The following is a 15,433-nucleotide window of genomic DNA, read 5'->3' on the forward strand; positions in this document are numbered from 1 at the left end:
ATGACGTCACGGAAACACGTGTGCTCATTTTTACCTTGTAATAAAAATTTACGGAAGGATTCTGTTTTTAAGTGTATCATATTTCGAAATTGTATTTATTTCTATTCGGCGCGCGCCAAAATTTATCCGGACATAATGTACGCTGCATCTATCCTCTCTTTTAAGGAACTTAGAACGCGTTATTTGAAATTCCGCAATATATACTAGCATTCTCAGAAACATCGTGTCATATGATCTGACAATTCTACTAACTTTTCAGTCAATTTCCATCAAACTTTATTCCGCTACAGTCTGCATATTCATGCATATTCGAGATGAGAGTCATTTAACAACATATTTATAATAAAGTGTCAGCACGAAAATGTCGTGCCAAATCAAAGGAATCGCTAATTTGGTCGATTTGCCCAACGTCAAGAATTCCTTACTCAGAGATGCTGGCTCCAAACGTAAGAAAATCCCATTCAATTAAAATCTCAACTGTCATCAATAACAGTAACCACTAAGGTTATCCAATAAACAATATGTACGTTACACCCATCTATATCTACATATTTATACCCAATCTTTCAGTGGATTATGTACCGGATAAAGAACTACCTCTTCAAGATCTTATTATCTCCTTATCACCAGCAGGGGATGTCCTCGCAATTGCTTGGAATAAAAATATGGTCATTCTGACGTGTAAGTTTACAGCAAAAACTCATTGAGCAACAGTACAAGTTTTTGCTTATCACCACAACATCCTCTTGATGACTTTCTTATACAACAAAAGGAGCGATACAATCATCTCGACCTGCATCTGATTTATTACCGATGATAGAATCACAGAATTCTTCATACGAAATAAACTTTTTAAAAACACACAAATAAAATCCACAGAATCGATGATAGTTCCTAGTTCAATAAAACTTACCCCGCTTTTGACAAGCTTATATCGCAGAGCTCAAATAGAGTAGCGGTGATGTTTTCGAATAAGCCTATCAAACTCATTCTAGCTTACGAGCTTATATGAACAGTTTTTCCCTACATTAAAAAGAGGTATAAGCAAAATAAAATGCCTTTCAAGAGCCTTTTAAATGCATAGCTGTTTCCACACCACAATTGGGCTAGATATAACTTTATTCTGTGTCAAACGACAAAACGTTAAATAGTACAAATTTTGTAAGCATAAGAGACACAAAGTCATACTATATATATTTTTGCAATAATAGAGTAAGAATATACAAAATGTTAGTACGTGAACTGAATATATTCAATTTGCGAAGCCAAATAGCTCGGTAAAGTTCTTCATAAATTTTAGATCCATCTTCAACCATTATCTTGCTAGTATCACGTCTAAAATTCAAGATTAAGGTGCCGATTACTGGACCTAAAATATTTTCAATTTTTCATCACGGCATAGTAGAAAACTTAATAATACTGAGTATTCAAAAATTTTAACATCTTTCTAATACTAGCCAATGATTGATATGCCTGTATTATACTATAAGCATTAAAGTTCATTTCATACAAATAACGACAATTAATTCCGTAAACGTTGTAATTTTTCACACACTGTTTGTCAATACAGCAAAATGGGATTCGCATGAACCTGGAGATGTGAAAATGAAATTTCATCTTACATGGAGTGGAGATGTAACGGATGAGGAGAAGTAAGTTTTTCTAATTTCGTTGGGCTAGAATGATATTCCACCACAGATTGGGGTTATTCAACAACTTTTATTTTGTTTCAGTGAACAGATAACATGTCTGGCATGTCTACCTCTTATATCTTTAGGCAAAACCAGTGCTGGTAGCGGTCCTGATTGGACCTGTATGGCCGTTGGATTTTCTAGTGGGTTTATAAGGTTCTATACAGAGGTAAACCAGAATTATCCATGAAAAGAAATGTTAGAGCATTTTTTCCAATTTGTATAATACAAGCCAAATAAGTCATTTTTGTTCAGATTACGTACCAAATCATTAATTGTTGTAGACTGGTGCATTGTTGATTGACGAACAGCTTCACAATGAAGCAGTTTTGGGAATCAAATGTCAATCACATTCTCCTTCCCGGCATGTTGGAGATTCTGGACTATCCGAAGAGGTCCATGTACTGTATAACAGTGCAGTTTGCATAATGCAAGGGTTTCCGCTGTTTTCTACCTTGAGAGCATGCAGAAACCACTTGGCTAGAGGTAGTAATTTTAAATGTGTGTATTATTGATAGTGAAGGCATGAGTTTGGTACATTCAATTTTTGATCTTCTAGTGCAGGCCAATTGCAATGCTAAGCCTCCGGCAGCAAATCTTTCATATAAAAAATGGGGCTTTAAGAACCAAGGAATCACAAATGACAGTGAAGTCATTGGTACAACATCCGTAGACACCTTTGACCATTTGATGTCTGCGTCTATTTGTGGTGGCTATAATGCTGCGTATCGCTCTAGTGCACCACAACACAGTCTAGTTATGGCAACTGGCAAAAGACCATTTATTGGTTTTCATTACGCATTGGAAGGTGGGGCTGCTCCAGTTTTATCTGACGTCGCGATTGCTATGGCTAGCAAATTAGCAAGTGCAATAGGAACTGCTGTTCCGTAAGTAGCTATTTGTCATGTGATTTTAAATAAACTTTAGCAACTAAAAAAATTGCAATCGAAAATGGCAAGATAAATTAATTCAGCCATCCATTGTGTCGATATTTCATAACCTAGTGATTATCCCTGTCAAAAATTTGTGAAAATATTTCAGATGGTTTCGTGGAAACAAAAAAACTCCTACATCGCCAGAAAAGACCAAAGGAGTTATAAGCGAACCAGCAGAACCAATGATCTGCAGATTTGGTTTGAGCGATATTATGAGAGAAGGGGATTGCATTGTCGTAAGCCCTAATAGGGCTCTATCTATCGTATCAGATGCTATGGGGAGAGTTACGTTGGTTGATAACAGACGTGGTGTTGCTGTAAGAATGTGGAAAGGTATAATTGAATTTCTTCTTCAAATTCTGTTATGCAACATTTGTTCTCGAAAATGAGACGACTTACAAAATTTTACCGAGTAATAGACATGAGATTAATACTAATTTTACTCACTACGGGCATTATCTCTACATCATTCATATTTATTTCTATTCCCAGGGTATAGGAATGCTCAATGTGGGTGGATTGAAGTTATGGAGGAGAAAAACAATGGATCTCGCAAAAGTCGTGGCAGCAGCAGTAGCAGTAGTAGTGGTAATGTTCACGGTCGGCGAATTGCCTTATTTTTGACTATCTATGCACCAAAGAAAGGAGTAATTGATATTTGGGGAATTCAACAAGGACCCAAAATTGCAACCTTTTCTGCCAGTAAAAATGGACGGTAGGTAATGCACCTGTTAACATATTATATCCTCTATTCACGAAATTATAGACAACTGTTGAGCTACTGAAATGTTTGCAATCATAATTAGTTCTCCAGATCTGATCTCGCACAAGACTAACAGTTCGGAGAATAAGAAGCGAAGCTGCTCTGTAGACCATTACAATAATATGAAAGAATTACCATCCTAGTGTTTTTTTTTTTGTTTTACCTTCGTAAAATATGTCTAATGTTATTCTATCTGTGATATATCTAAAATTACAAGAAATCGTTGCAGGCTGCTATACACAAATTACGGTCTTCTGGGTTTAAATGATATGACGATGTCATCTGCAAACCGTGCGCAGTATCCTTGTGTGTTTGTTGACCCTTTGGGAGGTCTGAAAGAAGTGATTGTTCCATTTCACTTCGCTCTGAGTAGTAAAAATGGAAAAAGGGCTCGAGACTTACATCTGCTCAAAAAATTGAAAGCATTTCTAAGGGAGGAAGAGTTTGACAGTGAGAAATTAATTAACGAAGTTACTTCTACATGTATGGATTTCAAAACGAACGAAATTCGCCTGCAGGCTGTAGAAATGTTGATGGTCAACAAGCATATCACCCCCGAATCACTACTAGCAGCATTGGACGTATTTGTTGAAAACCTATCGCAATATAGTAAGTTGCTTTATGACGCATGTATAAGGAACACGACTAATGACATATCAATTTATAAACTATTGAAGATTTATCGTATTTCCAGAAGACGATGAGTTTGAACCAGCTGCCAAATCCCTTTATCAAACCTCGACGCGGCTCCAAAGAGTTATTGCGTTTTACAAATCTGTTTACCTGCAATTCAATCAACCTCCTGAGTACAATACCATCGCTTCAGATAGCTTGCCTAGTTGTAAACAGTTATCTGGAATTCTTTTAGCATCTGAAAGAGAGATACGACGTATTTTAAAGTTATCAAAGACGCTGAGTGAATTCGAAAAGCCAAAAAGTAGATCACAAACTAAGGTCCTATTCAAAGAAGATGGCAGTGCATTTGTGGATTTTCTATCTTGCTTTGAATTTGGTGGTTCAGGAGATTTTATTGGCATAAAAAAAGACGTACCGGAAGAAAAGAAACACAACATTTGTAAGCTTTTGCTGAAGCGCACTAGTGATCCTTAGGTTCAAAGTGAGTATAATTTTATTAATTTTATATATTATTGCAGGTCAATTGTTGTATCAGGGCTGGTTGTATTCAGATGATCCGATTACAAATTGGCAGAATGTAGCTCTACACAGTTGCATTCAGCCAGCTATTCTAATGCAATTTGCACTTATTTATTGGTTGCATAAAAAACCTGGGGCCCCACTGGAAGTCGAATTGAAACGATTCAAACAACTTCTTCACGCAATTTGTTCTCTGATAGGTAAATATTGCAGCTACAGCATTCAATTTCCGTGCTATTCAATATATTAGTAAAACACCAGTTCAAGTTCTCTAAAATGTTTCAGAGGTAGAAGAAATTTGTGTTGAATATAATGAGATATCTTCGTGGTGGCAAGAAATGCGAAATATATTGTCAGACTCGACAAATCCGTTCAATGCACTGACAGCTGCGATGGTTTGTAGAGCAGTGGCAATGAAGCTTGAAAAAAGCAAAGATACAGCATACAACAGTGAACAGAAGGATGGTAATGGTAACAAGGATGAAGATGCAGAGAATGGGAATACTAGTGAAAAGATGGAGGACTTAGATGAAGAGCTTAATAGAACCCCAGAAGAAGAGAATTCCAGTTCAACAAGTGATTGGGAAAATGTAAGCAAAGATACTTGCCAATTTACAGCCCTTATCAGCAATCTCGAAGATATAGCTATATTAAATGCTATTGTCAGGTAAGTTGTCAAATAGAACTCATGTGCTGTCATGGTTATTCCTCAATTGTAGAAAATAACTCTCATATTTAATCCAAGATCTGCCTGACATAGATCATTCACACAACTTTGAATAATAATTTCACACCTACAGTCAAAAGCCACCATCAGACCACACAACAGAATTTTTCAGTCTGCCATTTGAAAGTATGAATATTTCTTTGGGCTATGTTCTCTCCAGAGGCAAAGGTATGTGCATTACACGTTCAGAACTGTTTATAACTCGAAATTAAATTATATTTTTCAATTATTGTATCTTCTTCATAAGGTTCAGTATCAGAAATCGTTGCCAAGTGGCTTAGTTCAACGGGAATTGATCCAGCTCGTTTGATAGACACAACAGATGTGGAGTTTGATCAAATGCAATTGTCAATGGATTCTTTAAAAATAGCAGAATCGTTAGATGAAGCTGCAGCAATGGAACTATCGCAGCAAGACCAAATGAAACTTCTCTCCGTTTCTGTAGAACTTGGCAGTGAAGCGCAAGCAGATTCAACTGCACAAAGTTACATTCTAGGTAGGTAAGATAGCTGATTTCACTACGTTTTCCCTTCCCATTGACTAAACTGTGTCCCAATATTTCAGAAAAATTAACTGTATTGAAGAAATCTTTCCCGTACAGTCTAACGACTAGTGTTTTGCTTGCTAATCTTTGTTGGGAATTTACTATGACTTGGAATAAGGATGTCACGCAACTTGATGCGCTTGAAGCAGCTTTAGCTGTTCTTAGACAAATTCCTATGAAGCAAATGCGACAAGGTTTGTGATAAAATATTGTTTTGTCTAATATATCAACCAGGATACAAAGAACCAAATGATATATACGTCAGACTGTCGTACATTTTGCTTAATATTTCATATCTTTCATTCTGTTGTTTTGTTTGATAGGAGTTTGCTGCCTTCTTTGGACACTGCACATGAAAAAAAGGATGGAGGCGGCAGCAAAACTGATGAACAAGTCGGGAAAGTTGCCAAAAGAAAGATATTGTTTACAGGACGTTGGTGTTTCTGATATGCAACTAATTACACTACTACAACTCTGTGTTATGTTCTTGGATATATTTCTAGACGTAAGTATCCTATATCATTCACCACATTGTGTAAGAGTCACGAAAGTTTGAAGCCATGAATTACACAAAAAGATCTTGAATCAAGCTCCAATTGAATACTGCATAAGAGAACAGAATTTTTCTTAATCGCTTCACTTTCAGGCAGAAGTGATGGAAATTGAGAATAGTTCGATTATAAAATCAGAAGAAATTTGGGAAAGTCATCCCATAGGTCCGCAACCCTTCGCAGCTCTAGCACTTTCTCAAACTCCTGCTTGGTATGAACTCGTGATGCTACATCTGCAATTGGCTAACGTCTTGCACATGATGGCTTACTTTAATCTGAAAGTACAAAAGCCTTTGAACATTCTTTTCGACTCTGTGGTGGGTATTTAAAAAACCGTCTATGTACAGAAACATCGGGACAATGATACTTTTACATTCACGGAATTTCTCACTTTTACAGTCGCATCCATATTTTTTCCAAGACATCACCAACAAAGCATTGCTGACGTGGTTTCGAGATGAAAAACGCGATAGTGCAAGAACCGAGTTTCTTTGTCGTGTAATCACTGCCACTATGGACTCGATTCATCAAGAAACGACGGAAGAAAACAACTTTAGCTCTACGCAAGCTATTACGTGGATGAGCAAGTGTCAAACACTAGCTTCTATATGGAAAATAAATAACGATGAGCTGAGAATTCACCAAGTTTGTCAATTATATATTAACGGATTTGACCGATTGGCTGAAGAGGTGAGAACTGAGAAATAAACTAGTCACACAAAATCTTCAAGCTTACACGACTGTTTACTATTATATAATTAAATATTAGATCCTTACGGCGGTAAATGACACGGAGGGACTTGCAATTAATTTGTTACCTATAGCTGGAAGAAGAATGATGGCTTACCTATCCAAAACGCCAGATCTTCTGGAAGAAATATCAAGAATAAGTCCTACGCTAACTACATATCTCGAGGGCTTGGTAAGTTGAATTAACGACATACATTATTGAGACTCAAATGTGATTGATTCCATCCTGGTTTATTATATTGTAAAATGAAGATGTCTCATTAAATCAAATGAAATGAACATGTGCAATTACTCTGTTTTAGTGTAATCCAAGCGCAGCATATACAAGTTGTTCAAATAGCGATACCATAGAACTTATTCAAAGGGTTTCAAGGACTTTACCTGAAACATATCCTAATTATCACATCGCGCAACTGATGCTTGATGCTACGTTTATTTATGAAGGTAAAACGTGATGAGCCAGTCTTTACTTCTGTCAACAAAGTATTAAAATCACAGACGTGAACCCAGAATGAAAAACGGTAGAAAATGTCACGTTTTTTGCATGATTCTGTTGATCATGAATTGTAAATGATTAGCAAAATGAATTAAGATGATCCTTTCAAAGCTGTCTTGACAATTCAGTGAAATACACAAATTTGAGATGTTACAAATATCATTAGTTCAGCAAAACATTCCTTAAAAAATGATAAATTATCTAAATCGCAGTCGAAGTATGCATGACCAAAAATTTTAGTTTATATTATTAATTTATGAAAAATTTCGAAATAAGGGAATGCGTAATGGATAAAAGTTATTACCTTGTTATTATCATTTGAATTATAATATTACATACTTTACATACTCGTTTAGAAACAGTGGATGCAAACTGTTCACTAAATGCCATACATCAAAGCCAAAATATCGCAACCGATAATTGTTTTCGTCAATTATATCTATCAATCATGTTTTCAATTCGAATTGAAAATAGCATTATGTGATTTATCATTGAGCATTTTGAATGACTGTTTTTAACATATTCGTCATCAATGGTTAATTACATCTAGATAGATAATTCAATAATTGTTTTCAGATAATGATGTTAAATAAAATTATACTGATTACTAAATAACACGTTAACTATTTGAATTCATCACGTGAAACCTATTACTGTAAATACTATTGTCTTACTTGTATTTAAATAATGATACCAGTACGTGTAATGTGTATAACTTTGTACAAAATAAAAAAATCTGGATATATTCCTTGCTCGACTTTTCAGAATTTTTGTATAACCATCCCAATGTAGCCATGTATATAAGATCTCATATATATATTGGCTTGCCGCCATGTCCTGGTATCGTGTTCTTTTTCGCGTGCCATCAGTGTACAATAAATATTTCCCTCCGCAGTGCTTTGCAGGAGTAACAGTTTTTGTTCATTGTGTTTCTACGGTATGACGGGACGTTAACTGAAAATTTCTCACTCTACTGAAACATATTATTTGCCGTCACATTTTCGTCTCAGATTCCAGGTGATATATATTACAATGAACGATGTGACGAAAATTTTCAACGTTTATTTTTTACATCTTTCTTCCACATATTCTTTCTTTGGTACTTAACTTAACGATTTAAGATTACTAGTCTATACAAATAGGAATCATTGACCAGCTAAACAATATTCACTAGTTGTTAGTTCAAAGTAATTCAATAAAAGTAAGAGAATCTTCACTAAAAGTCTGTCATATCTAGTTGGTAATTCTTATGATTCAAATATTCCACTCTCTTTAAAACTAGTCCAAAGATTTTTGAACTTTTAAGTACTACTGTACAGCTTCAACGAGTTATAAATAAAATAGTATAATTATGGCATACTCTCACACATTCTCGGCATTCGTGCATGTATAATTAAATATTAAATATAATCCAAACCTGAGAGACATCAGAGATGTATACACCAGAGGTATCATTTATACAAAATAGCCTCTGTGGTCGATACATTTCAATTCTTTTACCCCTATAATCCTGGTGTTTAAATTTCTAAAATGGGAAACTAAAACAAGAGTACAATGACTCTTGCTATAAGATCACCGGTGTTTTTTTCCATAGAATACTCATAACAAAATGGGACATTGATATGAACTTAGAATTATATCTTTGACTGTTTCATTAATCAAACTTCCGATTCATTTGCCAAATTTTAGAGCCGAGAAACATTTTTTTCACATGGCAAGTATTTTTTTTTTTTGTGCCTTGTTTTGAAAAATGCAATATTGTTTTTGATTTTTCACGCATCGATCTCATTATGCTCGACGCTTTTTTCATTCAACAATTTTTTTCAAAAGGTGTTATTTTCACAACAACTGGAAGTATATAAATATGAAATGAATTTTCGGATTCATTTTACCCATCACCCTGATTTTACATTTCTTGCTTAAAATTAAAACCGAATTACAAATCCCTGAAATTGCGGTCGTGCCACATTCTCCCAGTTCGTGAATTCGCAATGATGAATTTCACTCCCAGGACTGCCCACCGTCGACAGCCACTCCGCCCTAATAAACAAAAAAAAAAAATTCATTTTCCGTAGTAATCGTGAGTAGAATTGGTAATCAGACAGGTTTTTCATAATATCTGCAAAAAATCTGAACTTGTTGAAAAAAGGGGAAAAAAAAAAGAAACAAACTTGCGGTATGTTACACAATCGTTCTCTTTAATCGTTTCACTTATCTGGGCTGTTACTATAATTAAGCGTGAGCCTTTAGCGTACGCGTCAATCAAGATTTGTTTTCTATTGCGTGTCAAGTGTTGTAAGTCTCCACAGTGCGCAATTGGTGCGGTCATTTTGACACCACGAATTTATTTTAATTAAAAATCTTTCCGAGGCATCGTCGTCGCCGTGTCATTTGGCAAATTTCCAATGACGCACGAGCCAAACATTTTTCCTATTAGCAACGTAACGTTTCGCTACAAAGTACCGAGAATAACAGCTGTTAACACAAAATATCGCCATTCCAGTTTATTGTGTACTTTGAAGGCAGAAAAATTATTCACACTCCCAATGCTTGCATCAATGGTTTGAACAATAATGCGATATTTCGGGTCATTTTCCCTAACAATAAGAGAAATTGCAGGATTAATCACGCGACTTCCTATAATACGAAATGCTATTTCACGTGCATCTTTGAAGGTGACATCAATGGGACTAATTACAATTTCAACTTAACTTAACCGCACGACCGTTCTCTGATTTATATCGTTAATGACAAAAATGTCGTGCCAATGAAACTGCACAATGTCGACGGTACCGGATGTCCAAAGCGTACGAAAGAGACGTCGACAAACAGTTCACTTACTTTTATCAAGACTTATGCTGCAATTTCACGCGTTGAAGTCACTCTTATATTGAGTTACGTGCAAGCTTACGTGACTGCGTGAGATCATCGAAAATATGAGCCGAAATCCGTAACGATGTTTTTATTTCGATTTTGATTCCCTTGTTTGCTAAACAAGACGAAAGCAGGCATCGTATTGTTACGGAGACGTGTTTCACCCTTATAGATTTGTTGCTCCGTTTGTTCTACGCCACTGTAAATGTTTGCCGAACAGCCAATTGGCCGTCGAACCAGTAACTGACCACTACCGCGAACATCTTGGATCTCTTTCCGATACCCCGACCTCGCATTTATTCCTCTTGCTTCTCTGATATTTATTATTAGCTCCTAATCAGACCGAGTGCAGTTATTTTTACCTCGCTTTGTCGAACTAGACGTTTAAAGGCGATCAGCTGTTTTTGAACAACACCTGCAGGTTTATTTAATTCAAAAAAAATACTCCATCCTAATTACTTATTGGGTATTTATATAAAGACAAACAGGAATGTTGACACGGAATAATTTTTCATAAGTGACGTAGAGATTGTACTCAATTCAATGTAATCAAATCGGGACTGTTGTACTTTTTGTAGAAAATGACCGATTGTTAGAAAATTATTCTTTACTAGACTGCTGGTTCCTTTGCTATTTGACGTTGTCTTGAATAGATCAGTATCTGTACCCGGAACAACGAAACTTAACGAATTCGCAAACAGTTATAAACTCACTTGTAACTGCGGATATTGCCACATCTTTGCATTATATCTAATGTTTGCAAAGTCACTCGAAGGGCAAGTAAATGCGGTTACTTCCGCTTGGGGATAAGCCAGATCTCGATACGTTTGCTTTTTATAATCACAAAACAGACAAATAACGACTTAATGAGAGGTCGCCAGAAATAAAGCCTGATACAAATTTCTACACATCCCCGTAGTGCACCGCAGTTTGTGGCTGTTCAAGTCGAGATAATTACGTAGAAATTTGAAAAGATTTCACAATATCAGTCAAATAATCAAGAGGATTCGACGTAAATAACGTTACAATTTCCAAGACATATCGAGTTTCAAAAGAAGTAATTTACGCTTCGTTCCTATGACGTTGCATTAAAGCTATAACACTTTAAATTGAGTGTCCGAGAAATGGATTAGTAGAACTAGCTCACACCTAGAAATAACGACGAGCCTTATACTGAGAAACTCTGTCGGACGGAACCCGACTCGATAAATATCGAGTAATTGTTTTATTCCGCGAAAATTGGATTTTAGAAAACAATTGCTCAGTCGTGATAAACGGCCGTCTCAATTTTGCAATATTCATCAGACACTATATCGCCCCACACCCACGTTCATCTGCAAATAAAGAAGACGTAACAGGCGGAAAAATGCAGAGCAGTAGCTGAATCACTCTATAACTTATACGTTGGCTTGCTTCCTCAACCGGCTGCCTGACCATACATTGACCGGTTCTACTTGGAGAGAGTTGTTATCGGCTCGTAACATTCCGGCGAGTGAACATTACGCCGATTCAAAAATTTAGTTCAGAAGCTTGACAATGATCGAGAGATCTGCTCTGCTGAGTTACTTGAAATTCGAACTGCTATTGCGAGGGGAAGCAAATATTCCCAAGTAGATTTTCGTCGGCCATTTCTTCCGCAGGATGCGTTATTAGGTACATACGGATTTAAACTCGGCTGTGGATGTAACGTCTTGAAGTAATTTGGTAGTGACTTGCGCATAGAGGAGGTGGTGATGTATTGGGCTATTACTTTATTAAAGCCAGTCTTCTGTCTAATGGACCTCGCAATTCATGACTGAGGTCATGCTTAACAGTCAACGAATACAAATGCTTCGGAGACAGCAATTTTGTACGACGGTACCGTGACCTCTTCATTCGTTACCTTCTGAGATGCGTATACCCAACACACTAAACATCCGCAGTTAATTTATCACTTCAGAGGACATTGTTAACGAAATACATAATTCACGAACTTGCTCCACCGGAATGAGAGGAAAATTTCTCAAGAGCATTTGTATCTACCGATCGAATTTGAACAGATTTTTAGTACTTGTTGACAAATTTATTAATGCATGAGCTTACTTATATTGTGATAGAAAATGTTTTAAATTTATGAATCCATGGTCAAAGGTACAACTAATTCGTGTCAACATCGATATAGGTTCACGTGCACATGCGGCAATAACGTAACTTACATTTCATCTACAAGGGCCTTAGGACCTTGCATTTTTCCAAGAATTGTTCCTGTTTTACTGTTCTTCACCCACCCGCAAATATTCAGTTGCAGGCATATGTCTCTGACGTATTTGGTGAAGTATACGCCTAAAACATTGGCAAATTAAATCGAAAATTATTGTCTTTAGTCGGGAATAAAAACGCGTACGATATTTTTTTTTTTTGACTAAAATTTCTCAAGATTGTCATGTGAATACAGGCACCGGTTAATCGCAATCGTACTTTACGCGTACAGAGAAATATCTGGCACTGAACGCCGTTATTACGTAAGGCCTCGGCGTTTTCCCTGATGATAAAATTTGTCCTTGCTTGGCATTAATCAACCGATCAACTCACCCTGAACTTTGCCAAAGACCTCGAAGTCTACGGATACGAGAGGCTCGGAGCAGAGTGGGTCATCCGCACCCATTTTACCCGTAACTTATCAATTCCTTTCCACCCTGTCTGTACGTCCCCGATTAATTTCTGTGCCTACTTCTCCTCCTCGGCAAAAGGACTCGCTCTTCTGTCAATCGGACGCCACGGACAGTCGGTGGCAAGGATCTGTTTTTGTTTTTGCACACTAAACAAATTTTCCGTTCGACCAACTCTCGATGGCGAGATTTGCAAACTGACTCTTGGTACAACAAGGCGTTGCGACGCCTCAAATAGACGTCCATCCCCACTCTCCTGCGGTCAGGGGGCCAGCATGTCATTGGCGATTGATTGAAAACTAATTAAACTCAATTCTCTCGCCGAAAATCATGTCCTCGGATCTCGGTGGTTGCATAACTTTTCTCATCTTCAACGGCGGTATTAACTGCTTCAACATTTTCCAATTTCACGTTCATGCCGCACAAGGTCTACCCTTTTGCGATACGTAATAGGATCGCCAAATCGTCAAATTTATTCAGTATTATTATCTCTGGTACGACGTTGAGGCACATATCGCCAAAGAATCCGTCCTGTTTTCACTGGGATCTTTTCCAACTTATGTATCCAGCGGAATGAATTCCGCTTCTCGCAAGCTAAGCAGATCGTTAAATTTTTTTAACGAGCATCGTCCGAGAATATTATACAGGATCTAGTGTCGCGGTAAGGATAGTTTACGTAACAAGCAAAGCTACTCATCACACGGGGGTAGGTAATATTTCTCACCTGACAAGAAATAATGGGATTTGTTGCGAGTCGCGTTAATTTTACCAGCTCGTTAAAAGGAAATATGGCTATGCAAAACGGAGGGTAAAGTAAAGCAGCACATGTGAGTGGACACTTGTATCGTTTTACCGTAACGTTTCACCATGTGCAAAACAAATAAAAAATCGATTACTCTTAGGAATTAAATGGTGAACCAAACTGTAAGTGTTCGATCCTTTGTCCTAATGCGAAGATTGAAATAAAAGCCAAATCAAGGTCCGACCGCAGGTATTAAAATAAGGTTCATTGATTGACTTGAACGTCGCATCTGTCGCAACGAGTTCACGAATCAAGCAATTCAATAATAATTATCCACTGGATCACTGGATTAGCATTGGCCATTGAATATGGGCCAGGAGGACAGGAGCGCCCATCAGTGAACTAGGTACTTCCGACGATGGCATTGTCCCGTCATTATCATAGTTAATTAATAATTATCATGATGACATCACATAATTGAGGTATGTACAAGAGGAAAAGCGGGATTTACAGGATGCGAGGGAGAAGGTTAAACCGACTTATAATAGTCGTTTATTATAATCTCCCACCATTGTTATTCAAGGTCCTTTGTCAACCGTAAACTGCATACCTATATCTTGGATAGCCTAAAATACAACGCCCGTTTAGCCCCGCTGTGATCCTGTCTGCAATTTCGGATGTAAAATATACTCTTCGCATCCTCAGCGTTCTCTGAAAAATTTAATAAGGATGCGAGCCTATTAGGGGGCGTAGTTAATTCTTATCGAGTTCAAGATCAACATTTTGCGAGCTTCCTTTTTCCGCAAATTGCGACGAGACGATGCTCCTGGAATTTCTAAATTTTAATCGCCTTACATACAGGAATGTTGGTGAAATATTAAACAGACTAAACCACACCTTTACAACGTTACAGTATAATTTATTTACATCGTATTAACATTTACTGGGAAACTATTTTTGATTCATACATTAAATTTTCTAATAAATATAAATAATCGTTATTCGATATTATGTGTAACAATTTCACAGTCATTCAAACGGTAATCTCGGCAAGAGTATTTTATATTTTATTGTTCTGAATTAAAGGGATACTCGGAATGATGTATAATATTTTATGAGAAAATTCGCTCCTCTCATGTTTCTAATATCTCACCAAATTCTCAGTTATTTATAGTGTATAATGCTGTGATCCCAATAAAATTGAGAATTCAGAATATTTTATCATCAAATAATATCATAATAAATATACTTATACATTTCACCTGTCCGGTGTATTTACAATACTAATATGCCAACAAATTCATACGATTCGAGATGCACATCTTTGACAAAATCTTTTCCTGAATTTACACCACTTTCAAGCCTCACAGCCATTCTCGAATATACATAGAATTTTTTTTAAATTATTCTTTTTTGTTCGTTTCGTCTTTTTTTGTTTTGACTGCACGCGGCACAGCAAGCGACGAAATTTGCAACTAAATTTCTTGGCTGTTATTATTAGGAATCAGCGATGAGAATACTGCCATTCATAGTACTAATTTAACGTATTATACATAC

At 36.6% G+C, this 15,433-nt stretch overlaps 2 protein-coding genes across 3 annotated transcripts; one reads left to right on the forward strand and one right to left on the reverse strand.

The window, feature by feature from the left end:
• Positions 1-290: 290 nt before the first annotated feature.
• On the forward strand, positions 291-7,621 carry LOC107227146 (rab3 GTPase-activating protein non-catalytic subunit). Of its 2 annotated transcripts, none has more exons than XR_006903212.1 (20): positions 291-446; positions 571-681; positions 1,571-1,652; positions 1,734-1,860; positions 1,976-2,177; positions 2,251-2,578; positions 2,733-2,959; positions 3,119-3,341; positions 3,619-3,998; positions 4,084-4,464; positions 4,544-4,744; positions 4,830-5,211; positions 5,345-5,439; positions 5,519-5,767; positions 5,836-6,009; positions 6,139-6,320; positions 6,462-6,683; positions 6,766-7,056; positions 7,191-7,288; positions 7,419-7,621. XR_006903212.1 is itself a non-coding variant. In XM_015668199.2 (20 exons), exons 1-20 carry the CDS (start codon positions 362-364, stop codon positions 7,569-7,571), a joined length of 4,248 nt encoding a protein of 1,415 aa, XP_015523685.1. In that variant the 5' UTR covers positions 291-361; the 3' UTR covers positions 7,572-7,621. The 2 variants fall into 2 exon arrangements, 1 of the variants encoding a protein (XP_015523685.1); XM_015668199.2 differs by having other exon boundaries at positions 7,136-7,288.
• Positions 7,622-7,667: 46 nt separating this feature from the next.
• LOC107227126 (acylphosphatase-2) lies at positions 7,668-13,329 on the reverse strand. Its single transcript, XM_015668175.2, has 3 exons — positions 13,058-13,329; positions 12,682-12,808; positions 7,668-9,652 (listed from the first exon to the last, which is right to left on the reverse strand). Exons 1-3 carry the CDS (start codon positions 13,128-13,130, stop codon positions 9,538-9,540), a joined length of 315 nt encoding a protein of 104 aa, XP_015523661.1. The 5' UTR covers positions 13,131-13,329; the 3' UTR covers positions 7,668-9,537.
• Positions 13,330-15,433: the final 2,104 nt, after the last annotated feature.

This window comes from Neodiprion lecontei, chromosome 3, assembly GCF_021901455.1.
Source record: "Neodiprion lecontei isolate iyNeoLeco1 chromosome 3, iyNeoLeco1.1, whole genome shotgun sequence".
NCBI classification, from domain to species: Eukaryota; Metazoa; Arthropoda; class Insecta; order Hymenoptera; family Diprionidae; genus Neodiprion; species Neodiprion lecontei.